Consider the following 22724-nt stretch of genomic DNA (forward strand, 5'->3'; position numbering starts at 1 on the left):
GACGACAAATCGGGCCAAATAATAATTAATAGATGAGGGGTAAGAGATTGCAGTAATTTATCAATTAAAATGTTCAAGAAATTTCCAAGTTCTTTGAAAACAATAAGAAAATGGGTAAATGTTTGATGGGGAATCTGACACCTATGCAACAGCCCTAAATGCGGTTGATTGATTGATTGATTGATTGATTGATTGATTGATTGATTGATTGATTGATTGATTGATTGATCAATAGGGGCTAATGACCATGAAGTTTTCTAGCTTATGAAAGCAAACACAACCACCACAGCCACCATCGGTTATTTTGTTGACTTTACAATATTCCTACGTCAGTGGTGATTGTCGCTGATGGACTTGGCTATTTACAAAATCTAAATTCAGAGGTATCTCTGACGGGTAAGACTTCTCAGTCCAGTTTGGCAGATTCGATCCTGACAGAGTCCGGTGGGATCTGAAGATGCTGAAATATGTCAACCTCGGGTCGACAGATTTACGGATACGTAAAATAAAATTCCTCCGAGGCAAAATTCAGGCACGTCGACGAGAACAATTTTTTAAAAGAAATATGGTCGGTAAGATGGGGGGTTCTTAGTATTTCGAGATGGAAAGGGCTGCTGAGGAAAAGGATCTAAGGCTGCAAAGACAAGGCTTAGCTTTTTGGAAGAATAAGGAGAAGAAGAGGTCCTAATCTCTCAAAGCCTCCCTGAATATAAATTGAAGAATACAGGAGAAAACACCAGACTTGGCAGCAATCTTTGCTGATTGAACTTCTCAACTCATATCCGCCGGTTCATCCCAGTATAAATTCTTCATGTATATCCTCGTTATCCATTCTAGTTTCTTTGAGCATGCATATCAATTTAGAATGAATTACTGGAAAGACTACATTAATTTACTTATCTGGGTTATAACCAAAGTCATCCTTAGTTCAATGACATATCCACATACGTGATCAGTCGTATGCTACAGAAGTGGTATAGATAATAAGGAAAACTGATCCTAATAAATTTATTTTTAAATCAGTTACGTCGCACCGACATAGATAGGTCTTAAGCAATGACGGAACAGGAGTGGGAAAGAAGCAGCTGTGGCCTTAATTACGGTACAGCCCCAGTATTTGCCTGGTGTGAAAATGGGAAACCATAGAAAACCATCTTCAGGGCTGCCAACAGAGGGGTTCGAACCCACTATCTCCTGAATGCAAGCTCGCAGCTGCACACCCCTAACCACACAGCCAGTTTATTCAGTAATATAAAATTACCGTATTACCAATGAGATTAAATACACGAGATGCAAAGTGGGATTTATTCGATGGGACCATAAAAGAAACGAAACTGTATTGAAGGAACTCAAAACTGTATCAGCAGTACAATATGTACGCAGTTATCAGGAAAGGTGGAAAATCATGTTTAAAGAACGGATACAGGAAGATTTCCCTGGAGAAATCTCCAATACTACCCTAACAGAACAAGATCTATCAGTCATCCTATGAAACTTTGCAAGAGAATCATAACAGGTCACCAGCTCTAATACGTGAATGGATGGTGGTGGTGTCGATTTTCTTTTAAAAAATGTATTAATTATGAGTATTGTCCCAGTGAGATATTAGCTTGAGAGAGGGACTGTTCTTTATAGAGATAGCTTCAAACTTAATGGTAAATTGGTAATATTCATATTATAACTGCAAAAAATATGTTGATCACAACAATATTTTTATTATGATAATTATTTGGGGATATTAGGTCGTGTAATAATAAATAAATACCAGCTGACGCATTTCAATCCTGCGACCAGGATCGTCTTCAGAGCAACAACAAAGCAAAATTGCTACGGTCACTCCATAGTAACCAGACTCAAGATAGAGACCCTGTTAGAAATGTAGTTCATTCCAGGGCCTCCAGAGTCACGGAGAAAGATGTTGACGAGTTAACTATGGAGGGTAGCCATGATCTACTCAGTATATAGCCGTCACCTTTGTTGAAATTATTCGGGCGTTTAGCAATTTCTATCGCCTCACGAATGGTTCTGGGAATAATTAGCATGATAAAGATGTTGATTCCCATAGGGAAACTGAATATTTGTTCCAAATGAGTAAAATTATAATACCAATATAGTTGGTCCGTTACTGGACATTCCCTGTGGGAATCAACATCTATATAATCTGATGGCCAGGTAGGCATCAATTTTTGAAAAAGAGACATAGTCTCTCATAGTGCATTGGCACTGCCGGTGGCTCCAAATAGCCTACGCAGTGGCCTCCTCGGAATCCACTAGCCATGCGTCTTGTTGGGTGTGCTATTTACCAACTGATGAGCCTAACTTAGTACACTGGAGCGAAACGTTGGCAACCAGGAAAATTTACAATGTCCAATAACGGACCAACTATATTGGTAAGATAATTAGCAGTTATATTTAAGTGTTCTAATAAATTGTCTTATAATAATTCATACATGTCTACATATTTCTGTAATAAATATCCAAAATCAGACTTCTTCAATAGTGAAAACATTTTAAAACACTTTAATTCAGCCGGCAACTTGTTTAATGAAACCAAGGCAGAATGTGCTGCACATTTAGATCATTTCTTGAAGAAATACATGATTGGAGAACAACCAATCAGTCTCTGTTTCAATATTTTCTGAGCTATGTAACACAAGACAACAGCCACATGATAGTTACTTGTAATGTCATAAAACAATGCAGAAGATAAGAGTTCACATCATGGGCAGTTTGTAGGTAACTGTAATGATTGGTTATCTGCAGAGTGCTGACAGAAAAATGTTTCAATGTATTGGATTCATGATGACTGCTGGATTAATTAAGTCTGTAGTGAATTTGTGTGTCTACTATGCAGAGGTGCCAACTATTACGGATTGTCCGTAATTATTACGGATTTCACCTCACGATTACGGAGTTACGGTCAAAGGGGAAATTATTACGAAAAAGCTGACGTTATCACAAAAAAATAATTTTCCATGGAAACAAAAGAAAAGTAAAAATGTTCAGTCCTTTCGAGCCTTTCTCCTAAATAGTCTTTATTTCAATGTGAGTTGGCAACATTAAGCACATCTGCACTGGTATCACTTATGGTTCAGAAAATGAAAATGTCATCACAGTCGGAAGGATGCTTCAAGAAAAACTACAGTGAAAAGCAGCTGCTGCATTAGAAACAAGTTACAAGGAATGTTTTATCACAGAACCAACAGGTTGCGTGCAATATGATATACTTTGTGATAGATTGCTAGAGGGAAGAGCAAAAGGGATGTCATTATCAAGAAGGAAGGAGCACGCTTTGGATTTGACTCAAACTTTTTCTCGGGAGCGGAGGGCGATTACTGATAATCCACTTCAAAGTTGGCACCTCTGACTATGCTCCATTTCTGTATTCCAGATCTACAAATAAGTTTGTTATCTGTTCTATGTCGACAGCTCAACGACACAAGTCTGAACAACCCGAGCAATGTGTTGAGCTCCTTCCCGGGTGGTTGTTACGTCACGACAGGAGGCTCCGTCAACTGTACCACGGCAGTTTACATGGATCCTAAAGCTTGGAAGTCTTCTCGCAAGAACGTTGATGAGGAGATCCGACGCCTTAAGTTGGCACTCGAGCAGTACGAGGTAAGTTTTCATTGTTGCCACCTAACAAATGCAGAGACATCTCCAGTGAATATGGAGGAGTGAGCATAATGTTCACTTACTTGTGTCAAGCTGCTGCTGCTCGTTGTTGTTCTTCTTCTTCTCTTCTGGTCTCCCAGGCACAGTAAGTCACTACAGCTTTTGCTTTTCAATCCTCTCTAACACAATGCATTGCTCATTGCCTTGTATACCAGCCCAGCCTTAGATATTGCTAAGGCGAGATGTTTTTCTCCCTCTTCCCATGTGCCCATGGAAATAATTTTCAGAACCTTCTATTTGTTTCCGTGAAGTTACAGTTATAAATTAAGTGAATCCAAACTAAAAACAGGTGGCTTCAGTTATATAAGGACCAATCAAAAAGAAATGAGCCAGAGGCTATACAATGAAAACAGCTGAAAGGATCGTAATACAATTGCCTGCGGAGGTCCTAAACTCGCACATGGAGGGACGCAGTGCACACATAACGACAGAGCGAGCACGCACACTCGTTGATCATCCGCTGCACCCCGAACAATACGATCAAGGTCAGCAGTTTTACAGTAAATTGTATGTTCAGGGGTTGTTCTAACTTCCAATAAACCCCCCACCCCCCACCCCCCACCCCTTGGTACGTCCCCGTTTAGGACACATTCTGTAAATACAGTTAGAAACACATGTAATCTCAATCTGCCCGTCAATAGGAATAGCACTGCACAACTTCAAATGAAACAAATACTGAGTGAGCTGGCACTGGAGTTAGGGTTGCGCAGCTGTGAGCTTGCATTTGGGAGATGGATTCAAATCCCTTCCCTGGCAGCACTGAAGAAAATTTCCTGTGGTTTCCCACTTTCACACCAGGCAAATACTGGCAGTTATAACGTTTCCCCAAAAGTGTATTCAAGATTCTACAACATTTATCTTTTTCGTAGACTCTTTATATGGCTCGAGTTCACCAACATCTCGCATTGCTGGTTGTCATACAACTGGACGTTGCGAGCTTCCTATCAACTGCTCACAGCGTCATCAGTGCTACGTTATCTCCTGTGTACTTTCTCGAACAAACTGTGCATACTTTCAGCACTTTCCACATGCCCTATATAAACTGAGGCTTTTCCACCTATTCCTCGGTCCAGGCTCAATTGTGGTGTATGCGGAGAGCTGAGGATCCAGTTAAGCTGCCTGCTGGTCACGCGCTGTTTCCGTTTTTATTATTCAACTTCACATGAAGACACTTGGCGTGGAAAAAACTTTTATAATTTGCCGGGATTTAGATTCCCGTAGCCCGTCCGGTTCTTATTACTCACCTCTAATCAAGGGATCATATATCGCCCTTTCACCGTGCAACAGCTGCGAATGCCGCGACTGAATTTTTTTAAATGTAACCTTTTGGAAATTGAAACATCGTGATGACTGACAGTTGGAACTTTCTGAGCATTATTTTCTGTCAATACTTGTACTTCTTCATCAGGTGGTGGCAGTTCTCCTTTTATTCCGGATTTTTGCTTTGCCAGATGAATTCTTTGCTTCGTATTCCTGCCTGTGTCCTTCCTTTCCTTTTAATCTGTTGGGTTCTTTTCTCTTTCAGCTGTTATGACTTGTTCGACTTTGTTAGATTGTGTTCCTGATGTTTAATTTTTCAAAGACATTCTGGTTTGTTATCTAACTTCTTATGGCTCTTTAAGGTTAATTCTTTCACCTTTTAAGGTTTTAAATCAGGTTGTTGTTATTCACTCTTTGGAACTTGTCAGTCCTCTTTTTTTGGCTGGTTTAAAATAAAATTGTTACCAATCTCGGTTTAAGATTCTCATATTTATGTACCTACCTCGGAACCTCTGAGTATCCACACACTTCCTTGATCTGTTTGCGTGATGTATCAATATGATTATTATTATTATTATTATTATTATTATTATTATTATTATTATTATTATTATTATTATTATTATTATTATTATTATTATTATTATTATTATTATTATTATTATTATTATTACTTTGGGAGTGGCGCCCCTATCGTACTAATAGCCTATATCTGCTTCATTCATTACATCCCTGACCTGGTCAATGACTGGAAAACAGGTTGTAGGTTTTCATTTTCATTATTATTATTATTATTTTTTATTATTTCCAGCCCAGTGTTGTATAAAAATCAAACATGCAGGGTGTACCTTAATTAAGACCATGACGGCTACCTTTCCCATCCTTCTGTCGCCAAAACCTTGATGAGTTAGTGCGGCATTAAACCAGTAGGAAAGAAGCAACAAATCATACTTTCTTTTTTTGGCTGTCTGACAACTTTATCATATTTTATGTTTCTGTTTCCAGAGGATAAGGCAACACCTAGCAAAAACTCGTCCTCATCCTGCCTCATATGATGCCAGTCAGGAGCAGGAGGATGACGACGATGATGACGACCATGATGAAGAAGACGTTACAACAGATGATGATGATGACGGAGGCGAATCTGAAGATGAAGATGACGATGATGAGGAGGAAGAGGAGGAAGATGATACCACGGATGAGGGAGATGATGACGAGCTGGGTCTGGGGAGAAACATTGAGGAAGAAACAAACGACTATGAACTGACCTCGGATAAGGTGAAACCGATCATCTCGGACCCTAATATTGTACCGTCTGTAACGACGACTGCCCCAGAAGAAAGGACAAGAAAGAGGCCAAGGAAGAGACCATCACATAAAGATGTGACTCCATTGCCATCTAAATTTGGTGAGGACTCCTTTGACAGGCTCAACTACACAACAGGTCAAGCTGTCAATGGTTCAGAGAGTTTACAGTTCAGCACGGAGAGGATGCCCACACTTACAACTAGAGGACCTCACAGAGGGAATAGCTCGGAGGACGGCAAACAGGTAACATCTCTTCCCCGTCTTTTTTTTTTACCAATTTTCAGTCTTTGGCAAGACAGCAGGAAGTATTTTGCAGGTAACCACAGATACATGCAACAGGCCAATTTGATTGAAACTCTGCAAAAAAAAAAAAAAAAAAAAAAAAAAAAAAAAAAAAAAAAAAAAAAAAAAATCATCATCATTTCCCCATATCCAGCTCCTGCCGGATCGGGGTATTTATGGCACTTCTCCATCTTCCTCTTTCCTTCCATCACTCCTCTTCCATGATCTTGTCCCAGTCTAAATTTCGTCTTCTTATGCCGCTCTTCACTAATTCAATCCACCTTGTTCTAGGACATCCTCTGACTCTCTTGCCCTCGCACTTTACCTCCAGCATCTGTCTTGTAATTCTATTCTCCTCCATCTTCTTTACATGTCCAAACCACCTTAGTTTATTCTTTTCAACTCTCTCATTTAGCTTTCCTATCCCAACTTCATTTCTCACTCTCTTTCTTGTCTTTTCTATCATACATCTTAGAAATTTCATCTCACTGGCTTGAATTTTACTCTCTTGCCTGCTAGTCAAAGTCTAATGCCTGTTGCTCACAGTAAAATTTTCTGTCAAATTTATTGTACAATAATTTAACTTTATAAAATTTCTGTTGCTCACGGTCAAATTCAAGTTTTGTAAAACCGTTGATAAAACTTTTCATAAAATAGGACATGTTCTATTCCGTAAAATTAATTTTACGAAACGAACCAATCAGCGAAGCTGACATCACGATGATGCTGGCGCTACGTCGTGAGAAGATTGTGAAGCTCGATTGTAAACAAACACTTCTTTCTAAAATGGCAGGATCCGGGTGGACTAAGGAAGCTGTTAGCGTTTTACTGGACGAATACCAGAAATATCCTTGTTTGCATGAAATTAAAACGCCACATTTCCACAACAGAAATGCAAGAAGAGAGGCAGAAAACACAATCACCTAATTCCTATATGAATGCTGGTCTTCTAACCTCAAGTAAATTTCGACCAAGGACAGCAATCCTCTATCTTCTTCTCTTCTTTTGATCCAATCCCGAGTCCAGCATTTCCTGGCATTTCTTTTCTTCCTTTTTACCACTGTACAACATATAATTGCAGCTAAAGCAGCAAGTTTTGCTTTGTTTGTTAGAGCCATACTCTCAAAAGCAATGTAAGTTGAACAGCCGATTCTTGATAAAAAAGTGTATCGATAGATGGCAGCACATACACGTTTTAGTTCAGAAGTGAGTTCATAGATGGCCATCCTGGTGCTTCCACGGATTTTATAAAATAATTTTACCATGAGCAACTCAACTTGTTTTCACCAAATTTTTATAAAATTAATTGTACAACAAATTTTACGAAACATTTTACCATGAGCAATAAGCATAAGTCTCAGCTACATAAGTCAGTATGGGTACATTTTGTACATTATCTCTTTACTTTTGCTTCATACTTCTTTGCTCCAAACAAGTTTTCTTACACTTTGGTAGAATGCATTACTCTGTTGTACCCTCCTGCTAATTTCCATGTCCATTTTGCATTAGTTCACTTCCTAGGTATTTAAAGCTGTCCACAATTTCCAGACTCTGACTTCCAATTTTCACAGTGCCCTTTCCTTGCCTTTCCACTCTCGACATCATCATAGTCTTGCTTTTCTCTGTACTGATTTTCATGCCGTACTTCTCAATTATTTTGTTCAATACATCTAGTTGTTGTTGCACTTCTTTGCCGTTCTTTCTCCAGATCACATCATCATCTGCAAATCTCTTTATCTCCATAGGCTTCCTTTGTTTCCTTTACAATTTCGCCCATGACCATAATAAACAAGAGGTGACAGCACACTCCCCTGTCTTATTGCTAAACCCCTTCTATCTTTCCAACTGGGGTCAGTACCCTGCTCTTCCGAGTCTCTTTTTAACCATGGTTTCCCAAACCTTCTCTCTGGGGACACTATCATATACCTTTTCTATATCTATGAGACATGACCAGATCCTTTCCATATTCCCAGTTCTTTTCCATCAGCTGCCTTGTGCTAAAGATTGGGTCCAAGGGATGATCAAATTAGAACCATGAGACTACTTTTGCTTTGTACCACCACACTATAGACGCAGTCCCTTGGTCAGTAATACTATTGTTTTATTATTTATAAGCTTCATTTTCCGTATTGATTGGATTCAATGTATAGACAAGAAAAGTGTTCCACCGATCAATACTTATTTATTGTGAATGAATTATTACACTAGTACCGGTTTCGGTGGAACACTTTTCTTGTCTATACAATACTATTGTTTCACGTCAGTTTTTGTGAATGCGAGACTTTGCGTATCAGATCCACTGATTGTTTTAAATTCATCTCCATCCTATGCATTCTTCGCCCTCACGTTTTGAATTCTGGTCAGTGGAGGCTTTTGGACTTTTAATTTGTCATTCATTTTGTCTCATTTTGTACCATTAGGGACTGATGACCTCAATGTTAGGCCCCTTTAAACAACATGCTTCATCATCATCAAAGATTTGGTCTGCTGTAGATCTTCCACTCCTGAAGCCATATTGTTCCTGTTGTAACTCCCCTTCAATCTTTCTTCTCACTCTTCTTTCTAATATCCTTTCTAGTATTTTAACTACCTTTTCATAATGAAAGCATAAATGATCAAATCACGACCATCTTCAAAACACAAAATTTTAACAAAGCATTTAGAACAGTTAACAATAATTCCAATATTTTTTACCATCATCGTAGCATTCACAGTGATAATAATATGTTTGACAGAAATAAACTGGCGACAATAACAAGTCAACATAAGTACATTCAGGTATGCGTGCACACCCGTACACACCTTCCCCTTTTTGTTCTTATCCTTTCAAATAGGCCTACTTGGAGCCATGTTTGTTTTGATATTTAATTTTTTTGCCATTAGGATTCATTCTTTGATCTATATCGATAAATATCTTTTTGTAAATAGTTGGCAGAATACCTTTACTAGCTGTCTGAAGAATGGAGAGAATGAATGGTTTAAGTCTGACATATGAAAACTCAGTACTGAAAATCTATTATGCTTTTTAGCAGTTATATGCTCCCGATATCAAATAAGAAGTTTACGTCCTGTTTGGACTATATAACTGGCTTGACACATTGTGAATAACTTAATTTGTAAACTCCTGATTTCATGACCTCATTATTACTGGAATTATTACTGTTAACTGTTCTAAATGCTATGTTGAAAGTTTTTTTGAAGATGTTTGTGATTTTGATAAATCTTGTTGCTATTGAAGGTGAACACGATGTAATTTTCTTTCGTTTTTAGAATTTCTGAGTACTTTGGAAGATGATTTGTTAACAATTCTGTCGATTAAGACACTTCTGAAACCATTCCTATCAACTATAATATAAATTAAATTCATTTCCTTTTTAACATTTTCATCAGATATGAAATATTGAAGGGTCTGTGGATTAAACTGAAAAAATGTCGCTCTTTTATGGGCTTCAGGATGGAACAAATCATGTTTAATGGTGTTAATACAGTGTAGGTTTTCAGAATACGAGGACAGTTTGAAAAGTTCTCGGAATCACCGCTAGATGTCAGTGCTAGAGCAACGAGGTTCCCGTGCAATAATTTCACATCCTTTGTGAGCGAACACGTGGCACGTCAGTGCTCTAGCTACAGGAGTGTGGTAGTGACGACTCTTTGTTGTTGTTCCCGCGTAGTGATTTGTGACAATGGGAAAAACTGAGATTCGAGCAGTGATTAAATACTTTGTAAAGAAAGGTATGAAAGCAAAGGAAATTCATTCCGACTTTCAGAACACACTGGGGGACTCTGCACCTTCATTTTCAACTGTTGCCAAGTGGACCAGCGAGTTTAAATTTGGTCGGGAGAGCTTGGATGATGATCCGCGTAGTGGACGGCCAAAAGGTGTTACGACCCCAGAATTTATCGCAAAAGTGCATAAAATGGTCATGGAAGATCGTCGACTGAAAGTGCGGGAGATCGCTGAAGCTGTAGGGATGTCTTCTGAATGGGTATATTATATTTTAACCAAAGAATTGCGTATGAAAAAATTATCCGCAAGATGGGTGCCGCGGCTCTTGACATTGGACAATAAACGCTCCAGATTGGAAATCTCCGAACAAAGTTTGGCCCGTTTTCAGTGCAACCAACAAGATTTTTTGCGCCGGTTCGTGACTGCAGATGAAACTTGGGTCCACCACTATACCCCAGAGACAAAACAGCAGTCAAAGCAGTGGAAACATGCTGATTCACCACCACCAAAGAAAGCAAAGGCAGTGCGTTCGGCCGGAAAGGTCATGGCCTTAATTTATCTGGGATGCAAAAGGCATTCTGCTGATAGATCATCTTCCTACTGGCCAAACAATTATGGGGCAATACTATGCAAACTTCCTAGACCAACTACAGGAAAAGATACGCGAAACAAGGCCTGGTTTGGCAAGGAAAAAGGTCATCTTTCATCAGGACAATGCTCCGACGCACACAAGTGTTATTGCCATGGCAAAACTTCATGAACTGGGGTACGAATTGTTGCCACATCCACCTTATTCACCTGATTTGGCACCATCAGACTTTCATCTATTCCCCAAGCTGAAAATTTTCCTTGGTGGATGGAGATTTTCTATAAGGGAAGAACTGACAGCCGAATTGGACAGGTATTTTGCAGGCCTGGAGGAATCTCATTTTTGAGATGGGATCAAGGCATTGGAACATCGCTGGACCAAATGCATTAGTCTACAGGGAGACTATGTTGAAAAATAAAAGCAGTTTCACCGAGATAAGATACTTGATTCTAGTACATTCCGAGAACTTTTCAAACCACCTACGTATGTTGGACGAAAGCTTTCTGTTGTTTCTAGTTAATGTTTATCCAAAAAATTGATCGAGTTATAGCCTTCTGATTTAAGCATGAATAATTAATTAATAATGTTTTTTTCCAAAAAACTATTCCCAACAACTTGACATTCCCCGTAACCCACTCAGACCATCCCATACTTGCCTGCTACTCCTGGCAAACAACAAACTACACTCAGTACAGCACAAGACCGCACAGGGGCAAGCCAAAGCAAGAATTGACTGGGGAGGAAGTAAGTGCTGAAATGTCCCTTATAGTTCTATTATTCTTTTTCACACAAAAGTGACTTATTTTTTCTTGTTCTGGATTACCATTGTTACACAAGATCCTCTCATAACCAAGCCAGGCAATTCAGCTTCTAACAATGTAATATGAGAAATGTTCCCCCTGTATAAACAAGTCTAATACTACACACAAGATATTCAAGCCTATAAACATTTTGGTTTATTCATCAATAGAACAAACTAAAAACAGTAGAAACAAAATGAGGACTGTACAATTAATTATTTTTTCACCATTTTAGTAGTAACTCAATTGATTCTAGAAAACATACGATTTTCTCATAATTCACTCAAAGACAAGCTTACATGTGAAGAATTTTGATTACACATTGCCAAATGTGGTTTAATGAAATACAAAGAAAATATATTTAAATAAATTATCATAGCTTGTAATTTTAATTGAGGACATATATTTAATTATTTTGTGGTATGCCTGTATCTTTACCTATTAACTTTTATACATTGCGAGACTGAAGATGTCCCCAAGAGGGATAAATATGTTCCTCTAATTTTATTTTAAAGAATAAACTTTTAAGTATTGTAAAGGTGGAACTCGTTCTTGATAAGAATCAAAAACTGTTCAATTCTGACAATATGGGTAAAAAATGACTTTCATTATGTGTAACAAGTATACTAAATATTACAAAGATGATTATTCCCAAACTGATTCACTCTGTAGTCTCAACATCTCTCGTTACAGTTCGGAGTGAGCCAAGGTCGTATCGACGTGACTGTGTTCCGCCCCACCAAGCCTTCCAGAGTGCCGTCCGGCGAGTCAAAACTGGTGCCAGTGTTCGTCACTCACAACCAGGAACAGCATACTTGTTACTGTGAAGGGTGAGTATTAAGAAACAACCATTCCTCAGTTCTGTCCCAGTCGCACAAACCCTATTAGGTCCGGGCGTGTTTAAGGAAAATGCCCCTAAAATGTTCAGGTGATGTGCTGAAAAGGACCAAAAAATATTTTGCAATTCTCTGTTTATATGCCTGTTGCTGTTTACTTGGTCTCGTGTATGGCTGTTAAGCTGCTGGGGTATGGGTGGTGCTGAGTAATATTTCGAGCATATGATAAATTTCATGGGTGGTGCTGAGTAATATTTCGAGCATATGATAAATTTCATCATAATTCCATATTGACAATTTATAATGGAATAGGTATGTCGGCATGTAAAAGATCTCTGGTGACACATTTGGTGTTTACCCAACAAAATTAATTAAATCTCAGCCATAGATGCCCAAGAGAGTTTCGGTTTACTCGGCCTGCCATCTAGAGGGGGCCTAGAGTAAAACGGAACGTCGAAATTGACGAGCAGACAGCCAGATGGCGTCAAATTGAAATGTCTGCACACGGTAGCTGAGGCCATACGATTATTATTATTATTATTATTATTATTATTATTATTATTATTATTATTATTATTATTATTATTATTATTATTATTATTATTATTATGGAAGAGGTTACAATAGAATGCATCATAAGCCTTCAATTCATTGCGGTACTAAACTTCCTGTTTCCTAGGCTAACACGACGGGAGCAGAGAGAGCTGGACAAGAAAGAGAAGCAGCGTATAAAACAAGAGAAGAAGAACAGGAGAGATAAGAAGAGGAGAAAGTTGCAACAGTGTACATCTGAGAGGATGAACTGTTTCAACCACGACAACTACCACTGGAAGACCGCACCTTTCTGGACAGGTAAAAATACACAAGTTTTTTTTGTAAACATATCCTTAATCTATGCAGATGATACAGTTCTGATTGAAAGTATTTTCACATTGTGTAAATGGTTATACATACATACATACATGATGGCCACGATCATTGAGGCATTTAAGTCTAAACGGTCTGACACCATGGTTAGCCGATTTGAGTATCGTTGGTCGAACTTCACCATCAAAATCTTGGCCTCCAAGGTAGGAGAGGTGCTGGTATACAATTTCTAATCACTAGACTGCGTGTCAAAAGCTTGTATTAAATTCCAAACCTCTCCACAATTCTCATATAGAGTGAGGGCAAATGACTGTTGATGCTGATTCATCCATCGGATGGGGACGTTAAGCCTTAAGCAAGACTCCTTGGTGCTATTCAACAGAAGTAGGCTACGTGCTGGCACCGAGTTTCACCCTCTCCCTTCCTACTATCATATATCACTCATCTCATCTCATTAACTCCTCTCATGAGGTTGACGTCAGGACGGGCATCCAGTCATAAAAACCCACCAAGATAGATTCATCTCGCCTCACACCCGACCCTGTAGAGAAACTGGACAAGGGCTGGACAAACAAACATATAGTGGCTCAAACAGTTGAGGCGCTGGCCTTCTGACCTCAACTTGGCAGGTTCGATCCTGGCTCAATCCAGTAGTATTTGAAGGAGCTCAAATTCGTCAGCCTCGTGTCGGTAGATTTACTGGCACATAAAAAAATGTCCTGCGGGACAAAATTCCGGCACCTTGGCGTTTCCAAAACAACTTCTCCTTCTTTTTCTTATTCTTCTTCTTGATACGTTTCTGCTTATGCAGGTCGTTCAGAGCCAATTCCAATCTTCTCTTTTTTCCCACATTCCGTCGTTCAACACTGTCTCCCACTGTAGTCCTCTCCGATTTACGTCATCCTCCTCATCCTCCACCTGATCCCTCCATCCTGTTCGTGGTCTTCCAATTGGTCTTCTTCCAGATTCTGTCCATTCCAGAGCTCTTCTTGGTAATCTTCTTGTCCCATTCTTTTGATGTTGCCAAACCATTTCAGCCTTTTTCTCTCCATATTTTCTTTTAGAGCGTTGATCTGTAGTGTGTTTCATACAGTTTCATTTCTTATCTTGTCCCTCCTTGTTTTACCCAAGATCCCTCGCAGAAAGTACATCCCTGTCACTTGTAATCTACTCAGATCTCTTTTTGTCCACGTCCAACATTCTGATCCATACATCAATATTGGCAAATAATATGATTTATATACATCATGATTTTTGCTTTGGTAGGTACTTTTCAATTTGTAATTATGTCTGATAGAATGTAGTAAAATTTTGAGCAATTTCCTATCCTCTCCAAAATTTCTTCCTTGATGTTTCCTTTCCCAGTTAGCTTACTTCCTAGGTAATTAAAAGCATCTACTTCTTTAAGCATTTTTTCCATTACATCAAACATCCTTCATTTTTTTTTTGTTTCCTCTACTAATTTTCATTACCTGACTTTTTGTTAAACCTATTTCCATGCCTGCTTCTTCAATTGCCCTTTGCCAGGTATTTAGTTGTTCTTCCAATTTTTGTTCATTTTCTTCCCATATCATTACATCATCTGCATATGCTATGACTTTCATATCATTTGCTGTTGACCCTTAGCAAACTTTCCTCATAATGTTGTCCATCACTATCTTAACTACCGGGCGAGTTGGCCGTGCGGTTAGAGGCATGCGGCTGTGACCTTGCATCCGGGAGATAGTGGGTTCGAATCCCACTGTCGGCAGTCCTGAAGATGGTTTTCTGTGGTTTCCCATTTTCACACCAGGCAAATGCTGGGGCTGTATCTTAATTACGGCTACGGCCGCTTCCTTCCAACTCCTAGGCCTTTCCTATCCCTTCGTCGCCATAAGACCTGTCTGTGTCGGTGCAACGTAAAGCCACTAAGCACTATATTAACTGACATGAGGAAATGCATGTTAGGCACCGACCAGTTAGTGCATAACAAAATATTAACGCAAAGATCCATGATAGGCCTAGCAAGCCAGTGGTAGCGTATTAACATCGCTTTCAACAATCAAACGAGCCTCTCTTCTCCCATTAGCTTAATATTTCCGTAACACTGCAGCCTTGATTTTTCTATCTTTTCTTATAGAAGTACCTCATTTACTATTTCCCAAACTCTCTCATTTCTTACTCCGTCCATTCTTGTTAAACCTAATTGACATCTTTGAAAGTTCATTTCCAATGCTTGTATTCTACTTGTATCCCTCTTGTTCATCACCCACATTTCTGATCCATACGTCAAAATAGGCACAAAATAATTCTTGTAGGTAATTCCTTTACATCTCTGTTCTGCATGTCCTCCTACACTCTTAAAGAATCCATTTGCACACCTTCCTCTTTCATTGATTTCCATCCTATTTCCTCCATGTTCTTCATTTAGAGAAGCCTTCCTCACAAATAGACGATATTTTCTTCGGAAGACTCTGAGCAAAGTTCTCTGCGAAACGTAAAGAATTTAATCTTTTTTCTTGACACGGCAAAAGCCTTATAGCTACAGTTATGGGCCGTGAAAGCATAGACCTAAATATTCCTACAGTGCACTTGGACATCCTAAGAAGGGCGGAGTTGACCCAAAGTGAATGCTTACTGCTGTGATAACCATTTCATGTACAAAGTCTGTACGCTCCCTTGCTCCACCCATTCTGCAGGTATCTCATAGCACCAAACAGCATCGATCTTTCAGCTACCTGTTACAGCAGCAGTGGCAGTTGTAGTGTATGGATACTTCCGATTCGGTATTGTTTATTGACTAGAACAGCTTGTTTGTTTATCTGTTTCATGGATGTATCAGAACTCTTTATTTTTCTTTGTTCACAGAGGGTCCGTTCTGCTTTTGCATGAATGCCAACAACAATACGTATTCCTGCCTAAGAACCATCAACGCTACACATAATTTCCTGTACTGCGAGTTTGTCACGGGTCTCATCACGTATTATAACCTTAGGATAGGTAAGTGATAGTTTTAAGATGGGAAAGACTTAGAAATATTAAGAACATTATTGTAAAAACTGTACCGGGCAGTACACCTCTACAACGCAAGTTCAAATCTTGCGCCAAATTGAAACTTCTCTACTGGAGAAACCCGGAACTTTAAAACTGAACTAACTCTACTGGTTATCAGAAGATGTCACTGTGTGTTTTTGATTTGCTTTTGTTTTTCATTGATCAAGAAGTGTGGACATTCTCTAACAGATGTCTCTACCAAAAACTATGATTACGAACTCTGGTGTAAGGGAATGAACTCTCTTGAAGAAATTTTGTATTCATAAGTTTTGTCTTTACTAAAATTTTGTTCTGTGGTTTGTGGGTTGGCAATATTAATCCTTTCCTTCCGCCTATTTTGAATTAAGCCAATCAGTAATTTCTGTAATTAATTTTCCTCCAATCATTGCTTTCTTCTTCGAATTTCCATGTGTAACTATTGTCAACCAATAAAAATTGAGTGGGTGTGTCTACTCACTCCTGAAAGGTCTCGAATTTTCCACGAGGGTATAAAAACTGCTGGTTTTCTTGTCTCCGGGCCACTTCAGTAACTTCTAGCTTAGTGTGTGGATATGTAGCAGGGGGCGGGAAGCGCCTCGTTCTTCAGGCAGCAGTTCTTCAACAAGGTAATGGCCTTTTAACATCTGTATTTCTTGCTAGCTCAGCAGTTTAACTCTCGGGGAGGGTTCAAAACCTTTAATATGTAACCAATCTCTTTAAAATGTAAATCCCTTTTCACTCCATGTAAGAACTACAATCTCTTCAACTGTAAAGCGGGGATAGAGAGTGCTTTACCCTCTCGAGCTCCTCTTCATTTTTAATTTGAGGTGACTATGTTTTCATAACCGTTTTTCTCTTCCTTCTTAATGTGTTAAATTTATCTTGTATACTAGTCACCTCCATAGATTGGGATTATCCCCTGTGTGATCAGCCTAGCACCACTTAGGTTTTAAAATGTGTATTTAGGGGTGTAAGTTCATGCCTCCAGTCCTCTCTGTACTCTGGGCCAGTAACTTAACCTGTTGTTTTCTTCTTTTCATGCGAAGGCCCTGTAGGTTGGGTACAAGATACCCCTGTTTCACTGTTAGTGTGCCTTGAGGGCAGTTAGGAGTAAAGTTTGTTGTGGCCTTTGATGGGCTTGTAAAATTGAGAGCAGGTCAGCTCTTTCTGTTATGTTGGAAGGTGCCTCTAGGAGGCTTGACATTACTAAGCGGGAGCAAGAGCTCCATGTAATTAGGGGTTTTCTGCCCTTTGGTATTTTGTGGTTGTGAGCTGAGAGCTCAGAGATTGTAAAAGGTGGGGCTTGAAGCCCAGATCATTAATTTGTCTCTACATCCTTGCTTTTCTGGTCTTGTACCTGATTGACTTGTTAAGTTTTCAAATTCTATGTAAACTTTTGTTAACTCTTGTTGTCTATTGAAAATATAACCTTTATTTAAATTTTAAATTCATCTTTCAGACTTGTAGTTAGACCCATTCCAGCCCGCACCTTCTTTCACCTCTGACTTCCACGGATAACTCCGTAACAAAAACAATTGGAATTTTGTGGTGGACTTTGTATACAGCCAAACCTCTGTAAAATAATATTTTCACATCCAAGTGGATTGTATTTTATATCACATTTATTGTTATATTTAGGAAATAGAAATTTGCATGCAGAATACATACATTGCCAGTGAGAGCAACCTTCTCTTCCCCAGCACAGTAGCCAACCACTGCTAGCTTTAAAGAACACATCACCGAGCAGTTTGGCAAAACAGAAAGACTTTCTTGGAGATCAGTGGTCCTCCTATAGGAGCATTTTGCACCCTCAATTTGGTAAACCACTTTATTATAGCATATCACCTGAAACTGCAGTCTTCAGTTTTTTGCACAGGGTTGAATTTTCTGCTCATAACGTTTTTGTAAATTTCTCTTCTTTTTAAAAATTAGGTGAAAAAGAACTTGCTGCCTATTTTGAAACATCTACAATGATGTGCTCTGGAATTAAATCATTCCAAGAATGAAGTAACCACAAATAGCAGGGACTAGGTGTTACAAAGTTTAAAGTGTTCCCAAAGAACAATAGAACTGTTTCACTTTTTGCTTTACATCCCACAGACACAGACAGATCTTATGGCAACTATGGGATACGAGAGGGCTAGGAGTGAGAAGGGGCTATGGCCTTAATTAATGTACAGCCCCAATATTTGCCTAGTGTGAAAATGGGAAACCACCAGGAAACTGTCCTTTGAGCAGCCAATAGTAGGGTTCAAACCTATAATCTCCCGAATGCAAGCTGATAGCTAGGTGATCTAAACTGCGGCCACTTGCTCGGTAACTGTTTCATTGAGAAGTGGACTTCCAAACTCAGAATGGGCTGCAGCAATAAAAATATCAACTGTGCCAACCTTCATGGAGAACCTGGTGTGAGCGGTGAGTCGACCCTCTAATTTTTTGCCAACAAGCAAGATAAGTTCCAAAGGCTGAGGATGCTCAGAAACCGAGCGAAACATGTCCCTTTTAATGTAGTGTTGTAATAAAATGAATTTTTAATGACACAGAATCAATTGTATTGAATAGGTGTGATAGAAAAATAAAAAATAAAAATTTGTATGCAAATTATAGCAAATTTCAATACGGGTCTAAACATGAGAATAGTTACATGTAAAGAGTCGACCCTCTGCCGCAAATGTAGCAGCGAGACAGAAACCCCCTTCCCATGTAATCGGCAGCAGTTCTCATAATGGGTTATGTATTAACTCTCACCACCATAGAGTCAAACATAAACTCAAGGAACTACTGGCAAATAACAGATTTGACTGCTGTGAAGAAGTCTTTGCAGTGGATTGTGATGGCTAGGATTGGTTTAGCGATACTGTAGCTTTAAAAAAAAAAATTTGTAACTTGTAATTGTTTTCACATAAATGGCTCTAAAGCCCTATCCATTCCAGAACCAATGATCCTGAACAGTCTGTTTCAGTTGAAAGAGAGAAAAGAGCCAAATACAGGAAATGTTGAAGACTATTGCATCAAAAAATTCTCTCTTGTATGGAAATGAAAAGTTTGAACTTTATTAAGTTTTCTTATTTACCAAGAGGAACAGTCTCAGGTGCTGTTCTTGATTTAAAACTAGATGAATACAAAATCTGTGAAACCATCTTAATGGAATCTCTTGAAATCATCAGTCGCCATATATACGGGACTTGGGACCAAATATAAACCTATCTGTAGTTACAAACTCTGACAAATGTAAATTTAATTTTAGTTTTCACTTAATTGTTAGATTCTTTAACTGATCAGCAGGCTGTGCATCACTGGAAGAGCCTCAATTTATTATGAATAAAGTTTTCTCTCTCAATAATAATAATAATAATAATAATAATAATAATAATAATAATAATAATAATAATAATAATAATAATAATAATTGTATGGCCTCAGCTACCGTGTGCAGACATTTCATTCCATCATCCAAATCTAAAGTGCTGCTTATTTTACTTCCAAACTTACTGACTTAGATTGAACAGAGGTCATTTGTATGGTATGTTACATCCTTGTGTTAAAAAATAACTGGGAATATAGACTATTTTTAAAGGTTCCATTGATTCACAGAAATTCCTATCCCTGGGCCATTAACCATACACTTAAGGTCAAGATGCATGTTCTTGTGTTTATCGTATTAACTCTTTCTGCTCGCATGTCTACAACAGGTCCATAGCCGCCGTTCAGCGCTACCACTCGTGTGTCGAGCTCTGGTCGGCACACTGTTTTGCGTCGCATAACTACTCTTGGAATACATTTAATATTCAATGAGTGCTGCTATCTTCTGAGTACAGTGAGAACGAATTTCAGACAACTTCTTTTAGAATGCGAAGACAATATAATACTCTGTTTCCTTGGTGATGTATATGCTCAAAGGAAAGCGATCACGGGAAAATGGCGGTCAGCTTGACGGAGGTTGAAATATTGGTGACAATGACTGAATGTACGGATAGTGACTATGAAAGTGATTAATGTTTTGAGGCAAGTGATGTTTTAGAGAGTGATCTGAGTGATAATAATAATGACAGCGATGCGTGTAATGTTTGGGGAGGTACAATGTATTGCCGCAACCCGGACCTCACCGGCAAGTACAATATTCTAACACTTCTTGGAGATCGTGGACTACAGGTGATGTAGGTCTGCCTAAATTCACTTTTAAGTCAGTAAGTGGATTTGTAAGCATTGGAAATAGGCCTTTTACAGAATTAGAGTACTGGCAATTACATTTTATTGACCAGCTACTAACCTCCATTATGAATGAGACTAACGAATATGCGAAACTAAACATTCAGAGAAACACTCCACTTCAGAAGCGGTCTATATGGTGTTCTCAGACGGAATTCACAGTAGAAGGACCACAAGGTTTGCAGCAATAGGAAAGTTGTGTTGGGGAGGCGAGAAACGGTTCACTTCTGCGAAACCTGTGATTAGCAACCAGGACTTCACCCAGGACTGCGCTTCGAAAAGTATCACACCCTCCAGGAATTCCAATGAAAATGTAGGAGAAAACCTAGCTGTGTCTTTCTTATGTCTCTGTATACAATATTTTTGCATTTTGAACCTGTAGAAAGTTGTTGTAGATATGTAAATAAGTGTTTCATAATACATCTCCCAGTATAGCAAAAACAGTGAAATAATTACAAGTTGGGAGACATTATGCCTACGAAAATATTAAAGGGCAAAGGGTTAAGTTTTCCTATTCTGTTCCTGTTTATATTTGTTCTCAGCAAAAGAGACATCTGGCCGCAATTGCATGTCACCACAAGGATACGGAATACAATAAAACTTGTTTCATATGCAATAGAAAATGTAATGAGTCATTATTATCTAATGACAAGAACATAAATGTTCATTTAATATTGTCAACGAATCTTTCAAAATATTGTACATCCATCAATGTAAGGCCCAGATTCTTGAGATAGGAACTTGTGTCCTTAAATGAAGTTCCCCTGGCTCCGAAGAGTAGTCCCCTTTCTTCCCATGCATAACCAGTTGTGTTCCAGGGACACATGCAAGTAGATGGCTCTCTTTTCATCATCCACCGCGAATGCCTGCTCCAAGTTGACCTCGAAGCGTATGGTGGGGTCCAATAGGAGGCATTTCTTTTCCTTGTGGTTGATGACCATAATATCCGCTTGCCTAGTCGATCCATCTTCTACAAGATAGTGCACTCCCTCATGAACCTCCGAATTTGCCTTCCCCAGGACCTTGTGATGGCCCATGTTCCTCTGTAAATTTCTCCTGGTGCAGTAGCCCAATACATGGCCCAGGTTCTCAGGTTCTTTACATCCTGTCTGGCGACATTTACTGGTGGTGGTGATAATTGTTTTAAGAGGAAATACAACTAGTCAACCATCCTCTATATAACACTAATCAGAAGGAAAAATGGAAGGGATCCGACACCTCGAAAAATTAAGATATCGGCCAAAAGAAGACAAGGGCCATGAAGGGCATGAAAATGAAAGACTCGCTAGCCCTCGCAAAACTAATAGCATCGGGGTCGGAAAAGAACAAGAGTTAACAGAGAGAGGTTGGATAAGATAGATGAAAGTGAGGAGCCCAACACAAGTAAGTGGAAGCAATGCCAGGACTCAGCTAAGGGCTCCGTGGTTGCCAACCCACGCTCCAAAGTTCAGAGCCCCTGTGGCCCCTTTTAGTTGCCTCTTACGACAGGCAGGGGTTACCGTGGGTGGAATTCTAGCGCCCCCACCCACAGGGGACGACATTTACTGGGAGACTGTGAATGCCCAGGTACCATTCTCACTGCTGATGTATTGCATATCATCTTTATTGTGTTAGTCCACACTCTGACAAGGAAAGACTTTTCTTATCATTCATCCATGGTCTGGCCTTGTATCGGTTATTCCCATAAGACCAATATATAGTGGCCATCTTGCACATTAGCCCGTTTGCCTTTGTGAGGAAGATAACACTTTTCATTGCCTGACTTTTATCATCATCATCATCATCATCATCATCATCATTTCCCTTTATCCAGCTGTAGCCGGGTAGGGGCAAATATGGTTCCTCTCCACTTTCTTCGGTCTTTCCACCACTCATCCTCCAACACTATGTCCCAGTCCAGGTTTCTTTCTATAATGCTGCATTGGATGGTATCCTTCCATCTTAATCGTGGTCGTCCACGGCCTCTCCTTCCTTGGATGTGCATTTCCATCACCATTTTTGGCATTTTTTCATCGCTCATTCGCTTTATGTGCCCAAACCATCTTAGTCAGCTCTTCTCTATTCTATCATTCATTTTTTCCACTCCAATTTCTTCCTGGATTTTCTCATTCCTTATTTTGTCTCTTCTTCTTTTCTGTATCATACTCCTCAAGAACTTC

The 22724-nt window shown here is 39.2% G+C and overlaps 1 protein-coding gene across 1 annotated transcript in view; it reads left to right on the plus strand.

The window, feature by feature from the left end:
• Sulf1 (Extracellular sulfatase Sulf1) overlaps positions 1–22724 on the plus strand; it is a 478228-nt gene that overhangs the window by 427828 nt on the left and 27676 nt on the right. The window contains exons 15-19 of the mRNA XM_067158244.2: positions 3430–3618; positions 5941–6486; positions 12335–12471; positions 13157–13329; positions 16192–16323. Of these exons, the coding sequence (XP_067014345.2) occupies positions 3430–3618; positions 5941–6486; positions 12335–12471; positions 13157–13329; positions 16192–16323 (1177 nt within the window). The remainder of the gene's footprint in view (positions 1–3429; positions 3619–5940; positions 6487–12334; positions 12472–13156; positions 13330–16191; positions 16324–22724) is intronic.

Source organism: Anabrus simplex, chromosome 14, assembly GCF_040414725.1.
Source record: "Anabrus simplex isolate iqAnaSimp1 chromosome 14, ASM4041472v1, whole genome shotgun sequence".
Classification (NCBI taxonomy): domain Eukaryota; kingdom Metazoa; phylum Arthropoda; class Insecta; order Orthoptera; family Tettigoniidae; genus Anabrus; species Anabrus simplex.